General features: G+C 34.9%; 1 protein-coding gene across 7 annotated transcripts in view; it reads right to left on the reverse strand.

Moving 5' to 3' along the window:
* The window catches only part of LOC150094718 (myotubularin-related protein 9), a 282,350-nt gene that overhangs the window by 231,687 nt on the left and 24,840 nt on the right, over positions 1-25,823 (reverse strand). For all 7 annotated transcript variants that reach the window (XM_090410951.1, XM_090410948.1, XM_090410952.1 and 4 more), the window contains 2 exons: positions 21,606-21,785; positions 13,358-13,520 (listed from right to left, as the gene is read on the reverse strand). In XM_090410951.1, coding sequence (XP_090267077.1) covers positions 13,358-13,520; positions 21,606-21,752 — 310 coding nt within the window. In that variant the 5' untranslated portion in view covers positions 21,753-21,785. The remainder of the gene's footprint in view (positions 1-13,357; positions 13,521-21,605; positions 21,786-25,823) is intronic.

Genomic DNA, 25,823 nt, shown 5'->3' on the forward strand with positions numbered 1-25,823 from the left:
AGTTAAAAAGCATCAAATAAATATTAATAATGACCAACAGTAGCATATGTATAAGTATATATATCACACCAGAAAGAAAGAAAAGTTTATGCATTTATCCAGGTTTTGCTGTAATGCCTGGTTCAGTTCTTGACCAGTAGCTGAACCAGTTAATAATTAACAATGTTATATAGGTTTCATGACTAATTAAAGTCAAAAGAAATACAAATATCAATAATACAGATAAAAATGGTTATAGCATGTAAACAGAATGGATAGGACCAGGATACTTCAACAGGTTCTATACTTCTCCAGAGGAAGGAGGCTGCTGGGAAGAATGGCCAAGAGATGGCTTGTGAATGTAACAGGCCCCTAGGCCTACTATTGGACAGGATGATGACTGTTAAGCCCAGAGAAAAACAAAACAAAACAGAGTGAACCATTTTATTTATTCCAAAAAAACACAACTGGTTAGACCCTGTTCGCAAAAGACTTCACCTACTGCAAATATACAAATAAACTGCAAATAAGAAGAAAAGATTCAGTAGAATACAAGAAACTTTAGAGATTCAGTTACTGTCATTACTCTAAAAAAAGGATTACTATAAACCAAACCTATTCTGAACATGTTGGTGTTGAGAATGTGTGTGTGTAATCTCATTTTTTTACATAGTGAAATATAGTAGAATAACAGTTTGATAAGTTGAAACTAAGTTTTACATTCATATGGTCAAGGCTAAGCATTATTTCTGTGGATTTTGGTATCTTTCTTTCAGTCTCATAATAACATCAGTGTAAGATCTCCAATGCATCCAACTTTTGTTACATGACTAATAGATGGTTGACATTTTGATTTGTAGAATTTATTATGACTAGATAGAACTGATGACCTTGATCTCCCCTCTTTAATGTGCTCCTCTGTATATTGTCAATTTTTGGATTTTTCTGTTGTCCATAATACGAGACATCACAATCAACATCACAGCAAAGGCAATATATGTTGTGTTTTGGTTTCATTGGACAAAGCAAGATCATAGTTTTGTTGTGAATGTGGCTCGGGTTTTGTACTTCTTCAGAATATTTGCTAACTCAGTTTGATGGAGCTGATATATGGGAGAGAGAGAGACACATCTTCTTATTTTGCTATTAACAATTTAACAGAGTTTGTAGTTCGAACAAAAGTCTGGTAACAGCCATACTTTCTTCTTCTTCATCATTAATGACAATATGGATTGGAACTCCTAGTGTTTATAATATATATATATATATATATATATAAATAAATAAACAAACAAAAAATACAAAATGCATTAAAAAATGCTTGTTTTGGTTATACATTAAAAAAAAGTATTACTTAATCGACAACTGATAATGGTTGGAACTGATGAAACAACCTATCATTTCCATGTAAAACTAGCTAACTTAGTTACTTTCAAATGAAGCAATTATAAAGATTCATAGACAGGATTCAAACTTGGGTCTGTTTGATCAAAGAGCAAATAAGACATTTCCATGACTGCATTCCATTGGAGAAAAAATGTCTTTTCTTTGCATGGTAACAGCCATACTTCTGGAACATGGATGAAAGAAAATTGAGCGCTTCAGTTATTTCTTCATCATCATTAATGACAATGTGGGCTAGAGCTCCTAGTGTTTATAATATATATATATATAAACACACACACACACACTTATTAGTCACTCTTATACTTTTGTATAAGAGTGATTAATTCACCTTTGGTATGAAAAGTCTGTATAAAGTTTCCTCATGTCCTAGATGGGATGTCCTTGATTGAAAACCAATATCATGTTATTGTTGTGATTGCACACAGACTTGATTTAATCTAATCTTATGCAACAACTTTCTTTTAAATGTATTTACCTCTTTATTCTTGAGCCAATTTTAACAGCAGTCTTCCATTTTTTTTTAATTTTTTTTTTATTTTTAGATGATACTCTTGAGCAATAGTGACAGAACCAAGTTTTGGAACTAGATTTTTCAATTTCCAAAATACCCATTAGTTAAAGGATACAATATCTGGAATAAGTCTTTTTCAAATTTAAATCCCCCTTCCACAAATTAAATTTGTCACACTATGTGTTCATATAGCACAGAATTGCAACAAATTTAATTCTGATGTAGGATGAAATTATATCACCAGTTTGTGTCTGTGTGTGACTACTGGTAAAAATTTATCATTCAGGATAATTTTGTCTACTGATTATTGTATCCCCCCCACCCCACACACACACACCTTTGGAATGAAATGAAATATATCAGTACAGCTTAGGCTTTGTTTAAAAATACTGCATACAACACTTTTTTATGTAACTAACCAATGTGAAATTTATCAGGATCAGTGTAAGAACCAAGGAGATCATCACAAGACTGCTCTTTTGCTCTCATTTAACATCTGACACTCATTTTATTATCTTGTGCTTTGTTTGACATGGTTTTTCATTGGATACTATAATCCCATTTCTTATATTCCCTTATTCATAAGTACTGCAAACTAACTTGTCATAAATGTTACACAGCTGTTTCCTTTAAAAGCAATAAAAGAAAAAAAAATTACTGCTTTTCTTTCTTTTCACATAAAATTGTTCATTTCCTATATCAAAAACATGCATTTTTCTTAAATAGCTGGTTATAATCCATTATGAATTCTAAATAATTAATACCTATGTTGCACAAAATGCAAAGAAATAGAGTTACAATCTTATTTAATTTTATCAAACATGCACTTTCCAGTTATAAAAATGTAGTAGATCAGTAATAAAAATTATTGATTTACTGCAATCATAGAATGTACTTTCACAAGCAAAATGTTCTATTATTCTCTCTCCCATCTTTTTTTCTCTTTTTTTGAATAAAAAACAGTGGTTTTATCCAAAAAAAAAAAAAAAAAAAAAAAGATGCAAAGTAGCGTAAAAGGATGATAGTGCTTTTAAAACATAAAAATATATATTTACTCTTTTTTTTTTTTTTTAATTTCTTGGTGATTGTTTACTTGTTAAGCCATATATGTACTTTCCAACAAAAGATTAATTATAATTATCTCTATAATAATTGTTACAGAGATAACTAAACTGAAATTAGAAAAGTATCATTATTTAACAATAGAAAACTAACAGTAAAAAAAAAATAATATAGCACTACAATTTCAGTTGTAGTGTTATATATATATTTTTTCATTTTTATTAGATTAGAATTTAAATTTTTTTTAGAATAGAATTAGAATTTTTTTTTCACATCAAAACAGTTCTACTACAATTAAAACTGAAATGACTTGAGAAATTTTAATAGAGATACTGCATATACAATTTCATTAAATTCCATTCAGTATAAGAGGAATTATTATTATTTTGAATTATTTAGCTGAATAAAATGATCTGTTAGTGCAGGAAAAAAAAAGAAAGGAAAAGACTACTAAAGAATCATTCAGTCTTGAACCTAAGAATCTGCCATACAAACATGACCAAACAGACATTGAAGCAGCTGGCTCTTATAATCATTTACATACAACATAGTTTGATATTGTTTAGAGCTGAATTTTTCTATTCTATTTTTTTAGGGGGACTAACAAGATGCCTGCAACAAATTTACAGTATTCAGAGAAAACTGTAAAATTAAATTATTTTATAAAAAAAAAAAAAAAGATGAGAAGTAGGTCAAAAGTCAGAGCACAGTTTATGAAACTTTAATTCACTTTTAGTTTAGGTACTGCAGACATGTGAAACCAAAGAACTATTAATATTAGTTTGCATTTTTTTTGCAAATTTGCTAATATAAATGATCTGACTGAAAACAAAACTGAACTACATCACTCATCTAATGAATGTATAAATTTTACGAAATTCCATACTGGAGTTACTGAAATACATAATTTCATCACTTTTTGCCTAGCAAATGAGCCAAATGAAATGAAAATCAAGAAGGCTCAACAAATTTTTGTAAGATTCAAAATGCCATATTTCAATAAAATCCATCTATCCAGTCTAGGAATAACCTGTGCAAGGATAAAACAAATCTAACAGTAGCCTATGCATTATGTAAAATACATTAAAAAACATAATAATAATAAATTCAGTTTAATCCTTTATCCAAGTGTGAGCAAACAAAGTTTGCACCTGAAAATATCTTCAGGGCTGAATATGGTGTTGTACTATCTTACTGGGGGTAAGGTAGTACAACACCGAGCAACTCATAGCAAAGGTGGACCAAGCTAACATCACTCCTATCCCAGTATCTCCCATAATGCAAAACACATCGCTTTGCAGATATGTATAATGTTATGCATTAAGGGATTGGCCACTACCCAGACTAGTTTTGACCTTTATTGAGGTCTCTTTAGTGGGAGCCAGGCCCAGTGGTGGAGATACCAGGCAGAAGCACTAGCGAGGTCATCTTTATCTATAGGAGTTGCAAAAAGGTGTGCCACCTTTTTTATTAAATTACTCTGGATTTAGAGAAAGATGTTGAAAGTTTATTTTTCACTTGGTTAGACTATAATAAATTTACTTTAATCCTTTATCCAAGTGTCAGCAAACAAAGTTTACACCTGAAAATATCTTCAGGACTGAATATGGTGTACTACCTTACTGGGGTAAGGTAGTACTTTCAACATCTTTCTCTAAATCCAGAGTAATTTAATAAAAAAGGTGGCACACCTTTTGGCAACTCCTATAGGTAAAGATGACCTTGCTAATGCTTCTGCCTGGTATCTCCACCACTGGGCCTGGCTCCCACTGAAGAGACCTCAATAAAGGTCGAAACTAGTCTGGGTAGTGGTCAATCCCTTAATGCATAACATTATACATATCTGCAAGGAGATGTGTTTTGCATTATGGGAGATACTGGGATAGGAGTGATGTTAGCTTGGTCCACCTTTGCTACGAGTTGCCTGGTGTTGTACTACCTTACCCCAGTAAGGTAGTACAACACCATATTCAGTCCTGAAGATATTTTCAGGTGCAAACTTTGTTTGCTCACACTTGGATAAAGGATTAAACTAAATTTATTATAGTTTAATCCTTTATCATTTCAACATTAAAGAACATATCCAGTAGAATATTTTCAGCTATAGTAATAAAACAGTTTTGCAATACTGAAATCTGCCAAAAATACCAATTTATTTGGTACTTATATACATTTAACTTAAGCTTTATCTGTCTTGTCAAGTGTCATCTCCATCCAGGAGGTTGACTATTATGGATCTCTATTTGAGATCCATAATAGTCAACACATGAAGTATCTTCATGACTAGATTACTTGTATATAGAGGCTGATGAATTCACATTAATTTTAGTATCCTATAATGCAAAACACACTTCCTTTCAGATAGGATACTGAGGCAATGGATGTGCCATCAATGTTCTCTAATCATGAAGATACTTTATGAGCAAACTTTATTTGCTTACACTTGGATAAAGGATTAAACAATATAATTTCTTGTCAAGTATTATTTACTTGCTGTTTGTGTTAAAATATTTGTGATTGTCTGTGAAAAATACTAGTAGTGGTGGTGGCAGTAGATGGTGTTGGTGTAAATGATGATGATGGTAGTTTCTGTTCATTGTAGTTGGCAGATTGAGTGGTGGAAACAGAGTAGGTGCCCTCCTTCGATGAGTCTTTGGACCCCCAGTAATAATAATTAATAGTTTAAGATAAAAGCTCCAGCTACATTCACAGCTTCAGTGTATGCTGTGAATGTAGCTGGAAATTACCACCTGTGCCAATGGCAGTTGGAAGTTTTTCTCCACTTGGTTAGACTATAATAAATTTAGTTTAATCCTTTATCCAAGTGTAAGCAAACAAAGTTTGTGCCTGAAGTATCTTCAGGACTGAGGCAACTCATGGTAAAGGGGTGGACCAAGCTCTCATCACTACTTGTCTTAGTATGTGCCAATGGCAGTCGTGCCTTCTTGTCCCTATCAAAAGCTAAAAGCTACTGGGAGTAACTATTGTCCATTTACACTCTGACTTCTCTCTCTCATTCAAATGGTAGTATTTATTTCAAAGTTTCTGGAAGATAAAACTACACAGACATGGAATACAAATAAATAATTTGTTAACTCTAATTAATTAAATTATTAATTAATTAATAATGCTTATATCTGTTCTTCATTATATACAGTACATTATACTCAGCTGGCATCCAACCTACAACATCGAAGCAAGCCTATATACAGCCAATTCCAATGTTTGCCACCAAACTATGGACATTTCTGCTAAACTTACAGTAACTTGAACAACAGTTGCGCAACAACATCCTTTGAGCTGAACTGCTGACTCACCAAACCTGCTTTTTCATCTTTCATTCCACTTAACTTAGTTCTGTGGAACAGAACTAAGTTAAGTGGAATGAAATTATAACTCCACATCTTCAAAAAGAATATCAACATGACTTTACTCTTAACCCTAGCCCCACAAATGATATTTATTTGCTCTAGGCCTAGCAGCTTGTAGCAAGGAGTGATATAAAAGAAAAAAAATTAATGTTCATATATTGTAAAGTAAAAGGATCATTTGTAAAAGCTTCTAGAAATACTGAATAGTGTCTTAACACTTACTAAAATCTGATTATATCATTTTATTACAATATGGGACCATCCCATACAGTAATAAAGTACAGCAATAAATGACAGGAACTCAAGGACTGTTCATACAATCACAAGATGGCATCAAATGCATTACACAACTGACTGCTTTTGGGATTCGTAATAAATGTCAAATTACAGATTGATGTTCAAGGAAAATACCTATTTTTGTTTTGATGAAATATTTACTCTAATCACTAGGTGGAGAGGAAATGATGATGCTCTCTGGCAAAACCTCAAATTATCTTACCGTGCTAGAATCCATTTAATCACTTGACAAGTAGAATGGACTTTTATGCTGCATTTCTCTCAAATCATTCAACATCACATATCAAAAGTTTTAAGGCAAAACAAAAACACTCATAATACCGTCCAATAGTTTATTTGCATCTAGCTCAGTACACCGAGAGCTTTGTTACTGCCTTATTTATAAATATTTTTATATTTATAAATAAGGTTTCTGATTTCTCACTCATGAAAAATCAGAAACACAATACTGTGGGTAGGCTGAGTGTTAAATAATATAGGAATCCTGCTTTAGAGATCAAACATGAAAGTTATTTTTCCAAATCAGCTTAAGTTTTCAATAAGTAGGGTGATGGACTGATAGTGGGAATCTCATTTCATTAATTTCATTGTACATTAAAATTCATCTAACATATGAAAACATTTACAAAACATCCATGCCACAGTGAGATTTGAATCTATTGTCTGTAGATGGAGAGCACTCATGCTGTCCAAATGGTCAATCAGGCTGGCATTGAAAAAAAAATTCAAAAAATATAGAAATTAGAAATTAAAAAAAAAAAATGCAAATTCAATTTATGTTATTCTCTGCACTTGGAAGGAATTTATTTTTATATATATATATATATATATATATATATTGTAAAAAACAGCATCATCATCATCATTTCCTAGAATATACTGAACTATGATAGTCATAGAAGATACTTTGATAGTTCAATATCAGATTATCATTATTAAAATAAAGAGCCTAACTCAGCCAACCAGACTGAGTGGTTAGTCTTTTTACTATTCACCTTTTATTAGTGGTTTAAGTTTCAGTGGCCTGAGCTGTTTCAAATTGTCTGGCTCTCATGTGAGACCAGGCAGAACCTAAGAAAGCAAAAATCCTCAGTCCAAGCATATCAATCACCTCATTGCAGAAAGTTATATTTTCCATAAGTGAACTCTTGATAGGTACAATCAAAAATTACTAAAATAAAGAACCCAAAAGGTTTCATTCTAGTGAATGTATGTTATTTATGTAAAGGATATTATATCCATTTACATTTCATAGCCAGATCAAAATTTTCCTGAATGCTTATGAGAATATAATTCTCAGTACGGGAGCAATCTTGGTTCTCATCTCTATCTGATAAGAACCAATCAAAACAGTTGTCAGGCCAGTGAAACCTAAACACACTAATATCATCATCATCAAATTCCTGCCATGTACCCTCAAGGGGGGTGTACAGGATACGATAGTACTACATGAAAAATTTACATCATTACTAACTTCCTATCTACAATTTTCCTCCAAATCAGACTGTTACTTGTCAAGACTCTAACATTATCAGATCTTACATTTCTATTGTCGAAGGCACTTTTTACCGTATCAATCCACCTATATCTTGGTCTTCCTCTGGGTAATTTTCCTGCCAACCTAGCAGAGAACACCTGTTTTGCTAATCTTTCCTCTCCCATTCTGTTTAAGTGACCATACCACCTGAGAGTAGATCTGCTAACACATTCCTGGATGCTGACAATGTCAAGTTCTTTCCTAATATCCTCATTTTTAATATGATATTGCCACTTGTTCATGCCACTAATATTTCTCAGGACTCTCATATCTGTAGTCTTTGGTCAAGTGTTTCACTTCTGACCCAGTTCTCAGATCCATAAGTTAAAACAGGTTTGAACACTGTCTTGTATACAGCTAATTTAGTGTTCTGACTAATTTCTCTTTTATTCCATATGAATTTATTCAATTGATTTCCTACCATACCAGCTTTGTTGAGTCTGTTGTCTATTTCCATACTTAATTTAACATTTCACTAAAAATCATGCCAAAGTAGCTGAAATGCTTTACTTGTTCAATAGGTTCTCCATTCACAATGCAGTTGACATTTTCAATGATTCTGCCTATTTTCATTGTCTTTGTCTTGTTATTGCTGACCTTCATACCATATCTATTACAACAGTTATAAAATTTAGTCAGGGAATCATGCAGACATGTAGCGGATTTACTTAGAAGTATAACATCGTCCGCATAAAGCAAAGAGCTAACATTAACATCTCCAATTTTGATATCAGGTTTAATACCACTTTCCTTCATAATGTAATTCATATAGATAATAAATAACAGAGGGGATAATGTATGTCCTTGTCTGACACCAGATTTAACATTAAACCATTTTCCTGTACAATTCTAATTGCTGACTTACAACTCAAATAAAGACTAAGTATTGCTTGATATAATGTCCCATTGACACCATATAACTGTAGTGTTTTGAATAGCTTCTCTCTTTGCACATTGTCATATGCCTTTTCCTGATCTACAAAACTTAAATACAGATCTTTGTTATATTCCCATTATTTCTCAACTATTTGTCGTAAAGTGAAGATCTGATCCTAACAGCCTCTATTTGACCTGAATCCAGCTTGTTCTTCACCAAGCTTTTCTTCCACAATTCTTCTCAACCGTTTATCAAGTATACTTGCATAAATCTTACCAGGAACACTCAGTAAGGATATATCTCTATAATTCTCACATTCAGTTTTATTTTCCTTTTTATATATGGGTACTATGAGAGCTCTACTCCAATCATCAGGAATTCGTCCCTTCGGTCCAGGCATTCTGAACTATGCAGTGCAGCCACTGTAGGACTTTTATACCACCATACTTCAGCATTTCTGGTCAAATATCATCTACTTCTGCTGCCTTTCCACATTTCAAGCCTTTCATGGCTTTTTCTACTTCAAGTATGGATATGTATTCCTGACTGTATGCCTGTTGAGTGTTTTTTACCACTGTGCTATCACTGCTTGTTTCATTTAGCAATTTTTCGAAGTAATTACTCCATACTTCAAGGATATCTTTTTTCTCCCGTTTTCATGTCACCATTATCATCTCTAACTCCTTTTACAGCACTCTTTCCTCCATTTCTAAGCTTCTTCAACAACCTCCAAAATATTTTGCCACCTTCTTGATATTTATTTTCTATCTAACAGATAAGCTTAGGTGTTGATGGTTATTCATGACTTATTTTTCACAGTATTAACAACACCACAAACACTTTTTTTCAACAAAGATGTTTTATTAACGCTTATATTTCACTGATTTTCAACTCTGCATCATCAGAGCACAACACACAAGTAAACGCGACAGTGAGTGAGTGAAACAATAGAATTGCAAAAGACAAAAGATCTAAAGTCCTATTTTTGGTGCCCTCTAACGACAAAAAAAAAAAAGAAAAAAAAAAGCAGTTATCCAGGAGTTTTTCTTAGGATAACCGTCTCCCAAATTTTTGGCAAATTAATGCAACCATATTTGTTAAGGTTGGGAGAATTCTTCAAAGCCATTGCTGACTCAAAAAATAATCTTTCAGATCTATAACGACTCCTAAATAGCACATTCGTTTTCCTGCATCTAATCCTGTGTGAAGGCGTATCCAAAGCATGGTCTGCCAGTCCCGACTTGCCATAATAATAGTAGCGAATGTATCTTTCATGTTCTTCCAGGCGGATGTTCACTGATCTTCCTGTTTGCCCATAATAGGCCAAGTCACAGTCACATGGAACTTCATACACTCCTGGGTGTGCTAAAGGGTGAAGTTTATCCTTAGGCGAGCGGATCAGAGTTGCTAGCTTGACATGAGGTTTGAAGGTGGCGCGAAGGCCATGTTTCAACAATACTTTGGCTATCTTTTCCAATGTACCTCTGATATAGGAAATAGAAATGGTCGTGTTGTATTCTTGTGTATTAGGGGAGGGCAGAGTAATGGGCCTATGTAGTATTTTATCTATTTTGTAGGGATTGTAGCCGTTGGCTAAGAACGTATGGCGCAGATACTGGAGTTCAGTGGCCAGAGCTGTATCATTAGAACAAATGGCTCTGGCTCTGTGTCAGTGTTTTTAAAATGCCGTACTGTTGGACTGGATGATGATGTGATTGTTTATGTAGGTATCTTCCTGTGTGTGTAGGCTTTCTGTAAATAGAAAAAGATAGTGATCCATCTGAAAGGCGGGTGACTAATGTGTCAAGAAATGGTAAACAGTTACTTGATTCTTTTTCTACTGTGAAGTGAATTTTGGGGTGTTGGCTGTTTAGGCAGGTGACAAAAGCATCCAAAGTGTCTTGTCCATGGGGCCAGATGGCAAACACATCATCTACATAGCGCAACCACACTTGTGGCTTGTATGTAGCTGTGGTAAGTACTTTGTTTTCAAAATGTTCCATGTAAAAATTTGCTAACGGGGTAGAGAGGGGGGAACCCATAGCAGTACCATTAATCTGTTTGTAGAATTTCCTGCCCCATGTAAAGTAACCTGCATTCATGGTAAATTGAAATAATTCAAAAATATCTGGGGGAAATTTAGACTTGATTAAATCAAGAGTGTCTATAAGTGGTACATTGGTAAATAAGGAGGTGACATCGAAACTAACCATTATGTCTGAATCTTTTAGGATTAGATTTTTAACCAGTGTTTTGAAATAGATTGAATTTTTTACAAAAGTAGAGGAGTTGCCAGTAAGAGGGGCAAACGACTTAGCTAAATGCCGGGCCAGTTTATATGTGGGACTATCTATGCTATCAACTATGGGACGTAGGGGAATATTATTTTGTGGATTTTTGGTAATCCATAAATACGGGGTGTTTTAACATGAATTGGTTTTATTTTCCTGATGATTTCTTTGGGCCATGATGTCACTTTTTTCAGTAATTTTCGGACTTTTTTCTTTTGCGTTAATAAAATATAAGCGTTAACAAAACATCTTTGTTGAAAAAAAAGTGTTTGTGGTGTTGTTAATACCGTGAAAAATAAGTCATGAATTTATTTTCTATGTTCTTGCCAAAGTCCTCCCTTGACTTTTGTTTAGCAAGTTTTACACAGTGTTTAGCTTTCTTGCATTTGTCTCTGTATTCTCTAAGAACACAAGCTGACTTATTTGCCAGGAACTTTTGATATGCTTTCTTCTTTTCCTTTACTGCCTCTTTAACTTCCTGTGTCCACCACGGAGTTCTGATTTTTCTATCCTTGCAGACAACCTCACCACATGCTTCTCTGGCTGAATCAATCAGGGTTTTCTTGAAGGCTTGCCACTGAATCTCCAAGGTTTGGTTCCTGTTCTCAAACTCTTTCATTTTTTCTTAAATAATCTTTGTGTATTTTAATCTACAGTTCACATCTGAAAGCTGCTAAACTTTTATTCGCTTTAAAACTTTCTTACATGTTTTTCTTTTCAAAATGAAATTCAGTTTTATCCTGCTCAAGAATAAATAGTGATCACTTCCAAGTTCAAATCTTCTGTACACTCTGATGTCCTGCACCAGGGAGAAAACATCACCATCGACAATAATATAGTCAATGAGACTGTTCTTATTCCTTGTCTCTTCTCTCCATGTGAATTTGTGCACATTTTTTATGTTCGAACATGGTGTTAATAATAACCAGTCCATGTCCTGAGCAGAAATCCAACAGATATTTGCCATTATTATTAGCTTTGCTCTTTTCTCCAAATTTTCCCAAAATATTTTTCTACTCTACTATTTAGATCCCCAAGGACCAACTTTTCCTTTTTCATTGTGTCAGTTGCTTTCTCTAAAGCCTGAAAAAATTCCTCTACTTCTACCTTAGTAGAACCTTCTGTGGGACCATAGGCACAAATAAGTCTCATTGTCCAGTTTCTCATTCTGATATTTGTCCACATCACTCTATTTGAGACTGCCTGCCATTCAAGAAGATTAGCCTCATATTTAGTGTTGGATACTATGGCTACTCCTTCTTTTCCTTGACTGTAATTGCCTGAATACATTTTGTATTTATTGCTTAGAAAGATTTCACTAGTTTTTGTCTTTTTTGTTTCAGTCATCCCTATTATGTTGATCTGGTACTTATCTAATTTCTCAGCTAGCTCCATGTCTTTGCCATTCAAACTTCTTATGTTGATAGTACCAATCTTTAACTCTGGTGATGTTGAGTTGGGGTGTGCTTTCAGATTTGTTCCAGTAGCTGACTTTTCACTGTTTGCCCTGGTTCCCTGGTGAAAACAACAGGGGCCTTATTTAACCAGGCGACGCCCCAGCTGGCATGAAATTCTGTCATGTTGTATCATCATTTTGTATTTTAGTTTAAGCCAATAAGAACAATTTGGTCAGATAAATTCCAAATTGCCAGCCCATCCTTGTTTGTTCAGTATCCAGGTAGATACCTAACAGGATGCACCACGAGAAGGTGAGGATTGAACATTAGGTCAGAAGCCCTGGTCGGTTCTCCGCATTCCTTTAAAGGCTATGTGTCTCCTCTCAGTTATACAGCTTTGACCCTTAAGCATCCCAACATACTAATAAAAGGTGAATATATGGGCTTATGGGCTGAGATCATGTCTTTTAAGTAATGCAATATTCTTTAGGTAAATAAGATTACAATTTTTTTAACTTAATCTATGATTTGTTAAGTCATCAACATTCTTATGATTATTAAATGTTATTAAAGGGATGGATTATAATGATCTTAAAATAAAAATAATGAATGCTCTTTAAATACGTACTCAAATTGGAAAGACACTCAATAGAATATGCTACATTATTAGCTTCTTCAGCACCAGGAATCTCAAGACGGAGTATTCTAAAGTCTTTACACTTAAGGATCACAGTTCCTGATGTGACACCAAGCTTTCTATCAACAAAATCGACCATATGATGTAGAAGAAGCTATAAAAATAAATTTCAAAAAAATAACCACCGTATTTCAAATTTGCAAATTATTTATAGATGATACAAATAAATTAACTATATTTTTAGTAATTGACTATGGCGATTGTTCTTTTCACGTATAAAATTTCATTTCAAGCCAATCACAATATTAATAGTATACATAGTTATCAAATGTAACTTTTATGGATATATTAGAGCTGACACATAATTATAGACATAACAGAGTTGAGAAGAAGGGTCACAATTGCAAATGAGTCAATGAGAAGATTGTGCAGGAGAAATGGTGGAAGTTTATAGATGTATATAGTGAATTTGATGGATGAAAGGACTTAATATGTCTGATAGATTACATTTGAATGGCTCTGGAATTAGATTGGAGAAAGTGTTGTTTAGTGAGAGTTTGGAAGTGCAAAACCAGTGAAACTAGTTTTGCACTTAATAGATATTAAGGGAAAGGGATGCAATCAAGCATGTGTCTGGTCACCCCTTGAATAAATGAGTGTAAGTACAGAAATGATTAAGAAATGCTGAATGTGACTTCACACATTTCAGATTCAAATGGGTTGGTAATGACATTACACAGATGTAACTGTGAGGCCAAGGGGATGTTGAAATGCATATACATGAATGCCAGAAGTATCAAAAATAAGGAAGAGAAGTTTTTGGCACTGGTCAGCTTGAAAAATTATAGGCATCAGTGAGACTTGGTTGACAGATAGTTATGATTTCCTCTATCCTACCTGAAAATACAGTATACTTTACAGGAATAGAATGGAAAGGATACTGTATATTCAGGTAGGATAGAGGGAATAGGACAAGAGGTGGGATATTGCTGATGATAGCTGAAGAACTACAACCAACAAAATTAAAAATTAAAGAGGATTTTAGGTCTGGAGGAGATGATTCATTTGAGGCCGTCTGGTGTGAGAGAGGCCAACAGCACAAAATATATTGTTGATTGCTGCTATAGATCAGGAGATCCATAGGAAGATGTAGATGTCATGCCACAGCAGATTAGCACAACGAGTGCAGGCCAAACAATTACTATGGAAGACTTCAACTATGGGGACATAGATTAGAAGGTGGAAAGGGGGGAGGATGCAAGATGGAAGTGGAATTTATACACTTGCCAAGGGATAATTATCTGAAACATGTTATAAAGAGGAACAGTGGTTTGAGGGTGCTGGATCTGGACCAAGTTAGACACTGCCTCCAATCAGGAAGAGTGACCATGCAGTTTTGTTCTGGGAAGTTGGTGAACATGTGAAATTCTCTGCCAAGAAAAGGTTTATATTGAACTATAAAGCTGGTAATTATGACATACTTTGGAGGCAACTTAGAGCACTGCCATGGCTTGAGAAGCTACAAGGAAAGAATGTCAGTAATGCTTGAAAGGTGGTCACATATTCTTTGAGAGAAGCAGTATTAGACTGCATACCAAAGATCAAGAGAATAAACCAAGTGAGGATTAAGTGGATGAGTAAAGATATACATGAAGAGCTGTAAAAAAATAAACAAAATACTATGGAGGGAATATAAAGTAAAAGGTGATCAGCATAGTGATGAGCAGTACAAAAGTGCAAGCAAGAAGAGTGACTAGCATGGTGAGAAAGGTCAAATCAAATTATGAGAGAAAATTTAATAGGCAGGCCAAATTAAATTCAAAAGAGTGTTTTCATCATGTAGTAGGTAACAGGAAAAATGAACAAGGTAGGATGACTTTAATCAATGCTAATGGTAGGAAGGTCACAGAAGCAAAAGAAATAGTTGAGTTGCTGAGTGAACATTTTGCAAAAGGTGGAGATTTTACAGATGTTGACATGACAGAGATGCATGTCAAAATGAATAGATGAACAGGAGGTGTTCAGCATATTGAAAAATATCAGTGTGAATGCAGTGGGACTGGATGGCATGTCAGCATGTATACTGCGTAAATGTGCAAGAGAATTGGCATTCCTTCTGATCAAGTTGTTCAATCTAGGTCTTGGCTCTGGTAAGGTTCCAAGGGAGGAGAAGAGGGTAAAATAATTCCTTTACATAAAGGTGGCTCCAAGACAAACGTAGCAAGCTACAGACCAATTAATATATCAAGAGTGGTTGTCAAAGTATTGAAATAGTTGGTTAAAGATAAAATCCAACAGTGGGTGGATAGGGATATGATACTCTACAGTGAGTAGCATGGATTTATAAAGGGTAGGTCTTGTCTTAGCAATTTATTCACATTTTATAATAAAGTGGCAATGAAATTAGATAAAGGAAATAGCTACACCATGAAACTGCTGGATTTGTAAAGGCATCTGACAGAATACCATATGGGAAAATTATTACAAAAGTTGGAACAAATGTAAATAGATATGAAGCTAGTAGCATGGATGGGGTGGGGTGGGGTGGCTGACAAATAGACACAAGAGAGTAATATATGGTGGAGTCGAACCTAGGAGAATGAAGATGACCAGTGGAGTATATCATGATTCTGTATTAAGGCCACTATTCTTTAATTTGTATGTCAATAATATAGCAGAAGACTGGAGGGAGGGATATTCAGTTGTTTGTTGATGATACAAAACTGAGAAGGGCAATAGTTGATTTAATGTTGCAAAATGTAAGTTTATGCACTTTGGGCTGAAAAAGTTTGATGGTATGGGATTGCAGGAAATTGATGAGGCTAGGGACTTGGGGAATAATGGTGAACAGGGGATTGAAGTTCAGAGGGCATATTCCAAAAGTTGGTAAAATAGCTGAAAGGATTACTTGGATGTTGAAAAACATGCTAACAAATAAAGATAGGGAGGTTATTATCCTTCCTTATAAGGCTATGAATCAGCTGCATCTCGACTACTGTACCAGATTTGGTCACCTGAGTTTCTTGGGAATCAGGAGACTGTAGATAGGATTCAGAGAAGAGTGACTGAGCTGGTGACAAGGATCTGTAGGTTGAGGGTGTGTGGGTTACAAAAGTTTAGTTGATAGGTGGGAAAGAGGGAGCATGATAGAAACTTATAAGAGAAACTTATATTGATGCAAAGGAAATTTTTCAATATATGACAAACAGAGAAATAGGGATCATCCCTGAAAGTTGTGTAAGTGTACAGTTAGTAAGGGTATGCAAACTAGATTTTTTTCATGGAGAGTGTGAACGAGTGGAATGGGTTGCCAGAATTAGTCATTAGTGCACTGACAGTAAATGAGTTTAAGAAGAGGTATGATAGGTTTTGTGAGTATAAATGTTAGATTGGGTCTCCCATGATGGCTCACTGCATCGGCTCGAAACCAGAGGTACGCGTACCCCTGGGGATACGTGCTGGGCCGTTCAAGGGTACACAAAAAATAATCAGTAGTGGTGGAAAAATAAGTAATATAAACAATTTTACATTAAGATAGGCATTGAACAAAAGTGTCAGTATTTAAAATGGCTATTTTAAAAAAAAGGGGTACAATTTATAGAAATGAGTTTAAAAGGGATACACAAATGGAAAAGGGTTGGGAACCACTGGCTCACTGGATCCCATGAAGATACTATATAATAATAATAGTTACTGAAGTATCAATGAAAGGGAAAGAAAAACAGTTGTGTAGGACAAAGGTAGTTTTGTCACATCATTCTCATTCTCAACTTAACTGTTATTATCTGGGTAATTTGCATAATTTTTACAATGTGGACTCAACTTTAGTTCCCTATCACTATGAGATATCCATTTCATAGTTTTTCTGCATAAAATTATGTCAACATATTATGTCTTCTGGAATCATTTCAAATTCTTACTTTTGTATTTGAGCAGTGAACAGGTATTCATTAGCATTTGCCCCCCAATTCAGATTATCATGCAGGAACTTCACATAAGAATCATTGCTTATTTGTGACATTACCGAAATCAGCTTCATAGCAGAAAAGATATCTACCTTCAAGTCTTTTTCTAATATCAGGAATAGACAAAACCTCAAAATTTTCACCCCCCCCCCAAACTTTTCCAAAAGGCAGGAGATTGATTATCTAAGAAAAACAACTACACATTATTATTATTATTATTATTCTGGCCTCCATGGAGTCAAAAGACTCATCGTGGGAGGTCCTTCCTAGGAAACACAAAGTCTATCATAGCATTCCTTGAACTCAGTCACTGTTCTTGCTCCCACCACTCTATCAGGCAATGCATAGCAAGGTTCAACCACCCTCCATGCAAAGAAACTACTCCTCACCCTCTTGCTCACAGCTTCCTTTTGCAACTTCCAGGGATGGCCCCCCTTGTCACGGCACTTTCCTGCTGTTCCACCAAGTGAAAGAACTCCCAGTATCAACCCTGTAACCCTCTCAACAGTTTAAAAGTCCCAATCATATCACCTCTCCTTTTTCTATCTACCAAACTCTGCAGTCCACATTCCCTCAGCCGATCCTCATAACTAACATTGTACAGTCCTGAAACAATCTTCCTTATCCACATCTGTACCATTTCCACAGTTAATTTATCCCCTTCAAATCCTGGAGACCAAATTTGAGAACAATAGTCTATGTGTGGTCTAATCAGGGTCTTATACAATGGAAAGATAACTCTATCTCTGCAGGTCAGCATCCTTCTAAGTATTGTAACAATCCTCTGGGTTACTTTTGCCACCTTTGCAATATTATTATTATTATTCAGGCCTCCATGGAAAGGTAACTCTATCTCTGCAGGTCAGCATCCTTCTAAGTATTGTAGCAATCCTCTGGGTTACTTTTGCCACCTTTGCAATATTATTATTATTATTCAGGCCTCCATGGAGTCAAAAGACTCATTGCAGGAGGTCCCTCCTAGGAAACACAAAGACAATCATACCACTCCTTGAACTCACTGACTGTTCTCGCTCTCACCACTCTATCAGGCAATGCATTCCACATTAACTCCACCCATAGAGTATGCAACGTCCCAAACCTCAAGACCTTACATTTTGCTGCATTAAACTGACACCCCCCATTCATTTGCCCATCTATCTAGCTTATTCAAATCCTCCTGCAGGGCTACCACATCTGCACTATTACTAATAACCCTTCCCAGCTTCGCATCATCTGCAAACAACTGAATATCCCCTTGCAATCCACAGACAATGTCATTGATATAAAGGTTAAACAATACAGGACCCAGAACTGAGCCTTGTGGGACCCCACTTGTAACTTTCTGCCTCCTTGAAACTGCCCCACCATACACAACTCTCTGATACCTATCAGACAGCCAATCCTGAATCCAGTTGACCAACCTGACATCCAAACCCATGTGTTGCAACTTAAATATCAGCTTATCACATGGCACCCTGTCAAATGCTTTTGCTAAATCCAAGAAAATGGCAGTATATGCCTTTCCCTCATCAACTGCTCTTGTAACTTTATTATAAAGGCTAGCATATTACTAAAACAAGAGCACCCCTTAACCTCATCTGCCCAATGCTGTATACGGTCTCTCACTAATTTCTCCAAGATCTTAACAACTACTGATGACACACAAACTGGCCTATAATTAGACACTTCCAGTCTGCTACTGCCCTTATGCAATGCCACTATCTTACTTTCCTTCCATTCCCTGGACACTTTTCTCATAGAACATAGTTAAACTGCCACTTCCAGATCAGAAAAACATCATTTGACAGTTGTTGCCATCCTGACCTTGTATAAGTTAACTATACATATAAAGCATATTTAAGTATACTAAATATCTAAATAATGAAAACTTATGTTATTTTCTTCTTCTCTTCCACCACTATGCGTCTGATTTGGCCCGCCTTCTTGGTAACCAAAAATACACGAGACAACAGCTAATTCCAAAAACAACAAATGAAGGACATTTGTATTACAGAAAAACAACCTAGCACAAATCTCAACAGAAGTCACACTATTCACCGATTCAAAAAGCACTTTTTTTCAGCACAGCTCAAAACCCACTGCCACGTTCTTCAACAACTCTAGCGCCCTCGAATACGTTCCCTGAATTTAATTATCATTTTTAATGATAATTAAATGCAACTTAATTATCAGTTTTCTATCAATCATCACCCCAGATCTCGTCTCCCCAACTTCCTCAAGTACAGCTCCTCCAATTGAGTATGCAGCCTCCCACCGGTGTATCCCAAACTTCAAGACTTTACATTTTGATGCATTAAACAGACATCCCTAATTCATTTGCCCATCTGTCTAGTTTATTCAAATCCTCTCACAGGACTGCCGCACCTTCACTATTAGTAATAGTGCATCACATCATCATCTGCAAACAACTGAATATCCCCCTGCAATCCACTCACAGTCACTGATATAAAGGTTAAACAATACAGGTCTCAGTACTGAGCACTGTGGAACCCCCACTTGTAATCTTCTATCTTCTTGATACTGCCCCACCATACACAACCCTTTGATACCCATCAGACAGCCAATCGTGAATCCAGTTGACTAACCAACATCTAAATCCGTGTGCTGCAACTTAATTATCAGCTTATCATGTGGCACCCTGTCAAATGCCTTTGCAAAATACAAAAAAAAAAAAAAAAAGGCAATATGCCTTTCCCTCATCAACTGCTCTTGTCACTTTATTATAAAAGGCAATCATAGTATATTTTATAATATAATCTGTAGAAGAGCACGTGTAGAGTCTATGCCATTATATTAAGTTGAAGCAATGGTTTTGAAGACGTTTATTGTTGAGCATTATTTTCATTCATATGGAGTTGGTAGAGCAAATGGTCCAAGCCTACAACATGTTTGTGAGTAGTTTGTTTGTCGTTTCCATAAGTGTGCCCCCAAGCAATAATGACATCATTGCCTTAATCGAGAGGTTCCGATGTACCAGGAGTGTTCTGCTGCAATGTAAAGGGCATTCAGGGAGACCACAAACTGTTAACACAAATGAGAATCACAGACGTGTGCTGTGAGATACTTGGGATACTAAGGCAGTCACTACAGAGAATCTTAAGGAGCTGGGTGCCTTTTCATATGTCATTCAGATGGATCAGTGTTTAACAGCAACAGATTACACTGCACAGGTGTGAATACTGTGCATGTGTGGTAGCCAATGTCTATGAAGATCCATACTCCATAAAGTCTGGTTCTCAGATGAAGCGCATTTCAATCTATGTGGTCAGTAAACAGACAAACCAAAAGGTTTCTTAGTTTCTCAAGACCTGAATTTGTCCGAGAGAAACCTCTTCACAGTGAGAAGGTCACTGAATAGCATGAGGTTCCCGGCCATGGCATAACTAGACCCTACTTCATTGAAGAGGGTGGTGTAACCATGACCTTGAATAGCAAATGCTACATTAAAATGTGTTGGTTCCATTCACCCAAGATATGCATAGGATGTGTCATGCAAAAAACATTCCATTTCATGCACAGATATTTCAACAGGATGGAGCAATCTGCCACACATCATGTAGTTTTATTTATCAGATATACACCTATTTATCAGAGCACTTCCCTGGGAGGCTCATTTCAAGGTTCACAGAATACCCTTCATGTTCTGATCTCACATCACTTGATGCCTTCATTTAGGGTATACTGAAGGAATGGGTATTGCACCATGACCCACCTTCAAATTCTGATGAAGTAAGGGATAAAATTACATGATATGTCCAGCAGATCCCAACCCTTGTTCTCCAAGATGACAGAGCACCTTCACATGTGCTATGAAACCTGTTTTGAAAGACAAGGTGACAATTTTGAGCACATAATCCACTATTGTTAATGCCTTATTCGACCACCGACAGCTGCAGACGTACATATCATCATGTGTAAACACATATTTCTTTGTTGATAAACCCACTGACTCCATAACATATATCATTGTAGTAATTCAGTACTGTTTTTGTTTGTTTGTTTGCACCATAGAGTAAAAGCATAATTTAACAGAGAGAAAGAATTAAGATAAAAAAACTAAATTCTTAATTTATCATACAGAAATAAACCTTTTTCTTAATTTTATAATTCGAAGGCTGGAAAAAAGAAAGCAGAAATTACATGTACATTTTATAACTACATGCTGTAATCCCACACAGTGCTATTAATTCTGATACATCTGCTAACTTTTTGGAAACAAATAAAAATTTAAAATTATTAAAAATATGAATTACCCAAACTTCTTCTGAACTATCACTTCTTGAAGATATAAGTATATGATGGCTTGTAATGCATAACGTTCCTGATATTGGAGTGTGAAATGGTTGATGAAGTACTATATTATCCACCTGTGGAGTTGTAATTAAATGTGCAAATTCCATTCCTGTTCAAATCTGCAATTCTTCACCAAGAACCTTGACAAAATAAAATGTGTATATCTATATATATAACAAAATGCAATTAATTATCAGTCTAAACAAGGTATTTATTAGACACGTGATGAAGTCTATATAACTATATAATCCATACAAACTACAAACTCAAAGGAAAATAAAATTTAATAACATTATTAACACACACACTTATTTATTTTTATTTTATTTATTATATATATATATATAAATATTGATAACTCACACACAAACTGAAACCCTATAACATTGGTCAGTTAAGCATCAGATAAACAGAAAATATAGTTCTGAAGAAAAAATTTCTTTTCTGTTATTTCAGGTATGGTGTGACATGCCCACCATACTCTAATAAGTACAGTGGTGATATCACACTAGTGATGAAAATTCATTTCATTTTATTTCAGTCCAATTCATTCAATGATGGTGTGACAAACATCTAGCATGGGATTTGAACCCATCTTTCAAAAGCAAAGTTTCCTGCTACCAAAAACCAGCAAAAAATATAAGTATCTTACATGTTGTTATGCTATCAAAGATATCTCAAAATTAATAAATAAATGAAATAACATGCCATACAAGAATAAGTTTAGAAACAATATTCTAAAGAGACAGTAGATATGTGAAATCTTGGCTGTAGTTAATAAAAGGCATTTGTCCTAGGAAAAACCAAATCCTTGAATTATTTGAACTGTTCTTATTTAAATTATATTTGGATTTTGATGGCCTCTACTTCTCAAAATTATCTCTTCCATCTAAATTTTGATTTGTGGACATATTTATTCCTCTATCCTGTAGTTCTATCAAAAATGTGATCCAATGGTGCAATCCTTGTATTCTTGCAAAAGTATTTTTGCTGGGTGGTTTATTTTCACCATAATAGAGTAATTTTCATGGGCATAGTATTACAAAGATTAAGAGTAGGGCTAATGAATTTTTGGTTTTATTTTATTTATATAAGTTCCCCACAATAAGTTGTCACAAAACCTACTACACAACAGTGATGTGGGCAAGTGCTTAGAGGGAAAGAAGGAATTTGCTGATGTGTATCTTGAATAGCATGAGGATATAGATATAGTCCTTGGATTATTAGTTTAAAACTATGTCACCTAGTAAACAAATCTTGGGAAAGTGCTTTAAAATAATCCCTATAATTCATCTTATCCATTCCCTTAACAGTTTCATAAACTTCACTCAGGTTTCTTCTTATTCATCTTGTCTCCTGAGGTTTGCAACCTATAAAATCACTTATTCCATATAAGAGTAGCCACTTATATCAACTCATTCTCTTCTGCACAACAATATCCTTTCCTAGACAGACTCCAGGCTTCTGTACAATACATTAAATGAGAATCTAATCATTATTTTACATCAGGGGTGTCAAACTGGCAGCCCCCAAAGCAATTTCGTGCAGCCCCCAACACTTTAAGGAAAGATTTTAAAAAAAAGGATGATTGCTTTTTATAATAAAACAGAAATATCGTATTTACTCAAATATAACTCGCCCTTGCATATGACTCACACCCCTGTACCCTGATTTTACTTTATGAAAAAAGAAATTAAAACGTTTTGCATGTACTGTACATCACACACGAAAATAAAGTTTAACCACTTTTACGTCAGAACAATAACTCGCTCCCTGCGGTAAACAACATGCCTTCCCCAACTACAATTAGAGACAACTGGTATAAAAACAGCACTAACTAATGAATCACATGTCCTCTCCTACATTAACCACGCTGTTTAAACTTAAGCAAAACCATATGTTTCACCGGCAAACACAGTATCTAAAATCTATTGTTTTTAGTTAGATGTGTGCGAGTTCCCCACTAACTCAAACACAAAGCTGCAATTAAATTTGTAAACGTGTTAAAACTAAAACATATAGAGTGAATGTTGTTAAGACAGTTTCAGATATTATGGAATTTGGTTGAAGAGAATTAGCATTTCAGCTCAAAAATGTTGGCCTGACTTTGTGTTTTGGTAACGCGATCTTTTGTTAATACCGCATCAATCATATCCACATCTTCATAGCTGTTCTATCTCTATTGGCCTACCACTGCTGCCTATTTCACGTTCTGCTTTCACTTCTCAGACATTCGTGAAGGGTGTTCATTACGTATCTAAAATCTTGTAAATTACTTGTAATTTTTACTTGGAATAATGGGAAAGAAGATGATGCTATTTGGATAGATGACTTTGACAATGCACACAAGGAAACCGCTCTGGAGGCCGGAAGTAGCTATAATGAAGAGGAGATTCTTGGTAAGTCATCCCAATTTTCAGTTTTTTTTCTGAAAACTTTAGTTTCTAAAAATCCCCACATATATCTCACACCATGATTTTTTAGCTTTAATTTTGAGGAAAAAAAAGTGCGAGTTATATTCGAGTAAATACGGTATCGATTTATTCGTTTTCATACGACATTTATAGTTACAATATGGATGCAACGATCTGCTATAATACAATTGCAGTAATAAAAATTTATATCAATCTCAATGTTAGATCCGATCCTAATCAATCGTAAACTACATAGTTACAATATGGATGCAACAATCTGCTATAATATACAGTAATTGCAATAATAAAAATTTATGTCGCAATTTCAATGTTAGATCCGGATCCTAATCAGCCGTAAACTATATTTATGCTTTCATTGTTAATTTACAGCACGCTGCTGGTAGCATACTGAAAAAGTTGAATTCTATTGGCTACTAGCTGTTCATGTGACGTGCAGCATACGCACTCATGGGAATTCAGCTATGAGTTTATAATTGCCTGCTACAGTCAATCAGTGATCTTTGAAGTCAGTGCGGCAAACACGATTCAATGACAATCTAGCAGTGAGAAAATTCCTTTTATTATTATTTTTTATTTTTATTTGCAATAGTATCATGCACTGGTCTACAGTTTTGTGCGGTTTTATTAAAACATTTTTATAAAAATTGTTAATAATATTAATACTATATTTATTGACCGGGACAATGTCACTTTCCAAGCCAACAAGAAAAAGAAAAATTGCTGATAAGAGGAGAAAATTTCAAGAAAAATGGGAATTAAATTACTTCTGCACTGAAACAAAGGACAAAATTGTGTGCATTATTTGTAACGAAATTAGTGTCGCCAAAGAATATAATATAAAAAGGCACTACGATAAAATTCACAAAGAATATTCACGCTTTGAGGGTAAACTGAGAGAAGAAAAATTAAGTATGAAGAATTCACTTCAAAGTCAACAACAAATATTTTCAAAAATTATGAAAGATAATGAATCAGCAGTGAGAGCCAGTTATGAAATCAGCTATTTATTGGCGAAACATTCGAAACCTTTTAGTGACGGTTCCTTGGTTAAGGAATGTATGATAAAAGCAGACGAAAACGTATGTCCCAAAAATGTGCCAGAATTTCGTGATATTTCTTTGTCCAAAAATACTGTGATCGAAAGAATAACCGAAATGGAAGATAATCTGCGTGACCAGTTGCAAGAAATATCTGCAAATGTATAGTGCTTGTCAATTGCACTTGACGAAAGTTTCGATATTCACGATGTGGCTCAAGTTGCTTTGTTTCTTCGGGCATGCGACGACAATATGAATATTACTGAAGAGTTCTTGGGAATGATTCCCATTCATGGAACCACTACAGGGGAAGACATTTTTGAAAAATATTAACTTCCTTTGAACAGGCTCGTAGCAGTGACAACCGATGGTGCTCCAGCAATGACAGGCAAAAATAAAGGTTTTGTGTCAAGACTTGCAGCAAAGTTAAAGGAAATTTATCCAGACATTCCAAAACTGCAATCTTTCCACTGCATTATTCATTAGCAGGTCCTGCTCCAAAATGTTGGAAATGAGCAGCGTACTTAAGCCTGTGACAAATACCGTGAACTTCATCCGATCCAGAGGCCTCAATCACCGCCAGTTTGCACAATTTCTAAAAGAACTGGAGAGTGAATTTGAAGGGCTACCTTATTACACAGAGATTCGTTGGTTATCTTGTCATAAGGTTCTATAAAGCTTTTTTTTTTTACTTTTAGAGATCAAA

The sequence above is a fragment of the Typopeltis vanoorti genome, chromosome 21 (genome assembly GCF_054136105.1).
Source record: "Typopeltis vanoorti isolate ZY-2024b chromosome 21, IOZ_Tvanoo_1.0, whole genome shotgun sequence".
In the NCBI taxonomy this organism is placed as follows: Eukaryota; Metazoa; Arthropoda; class Arachnida; order Uropygi; family Thelyphonidae; genus Typopeltis; species Typopeltis vanoorti.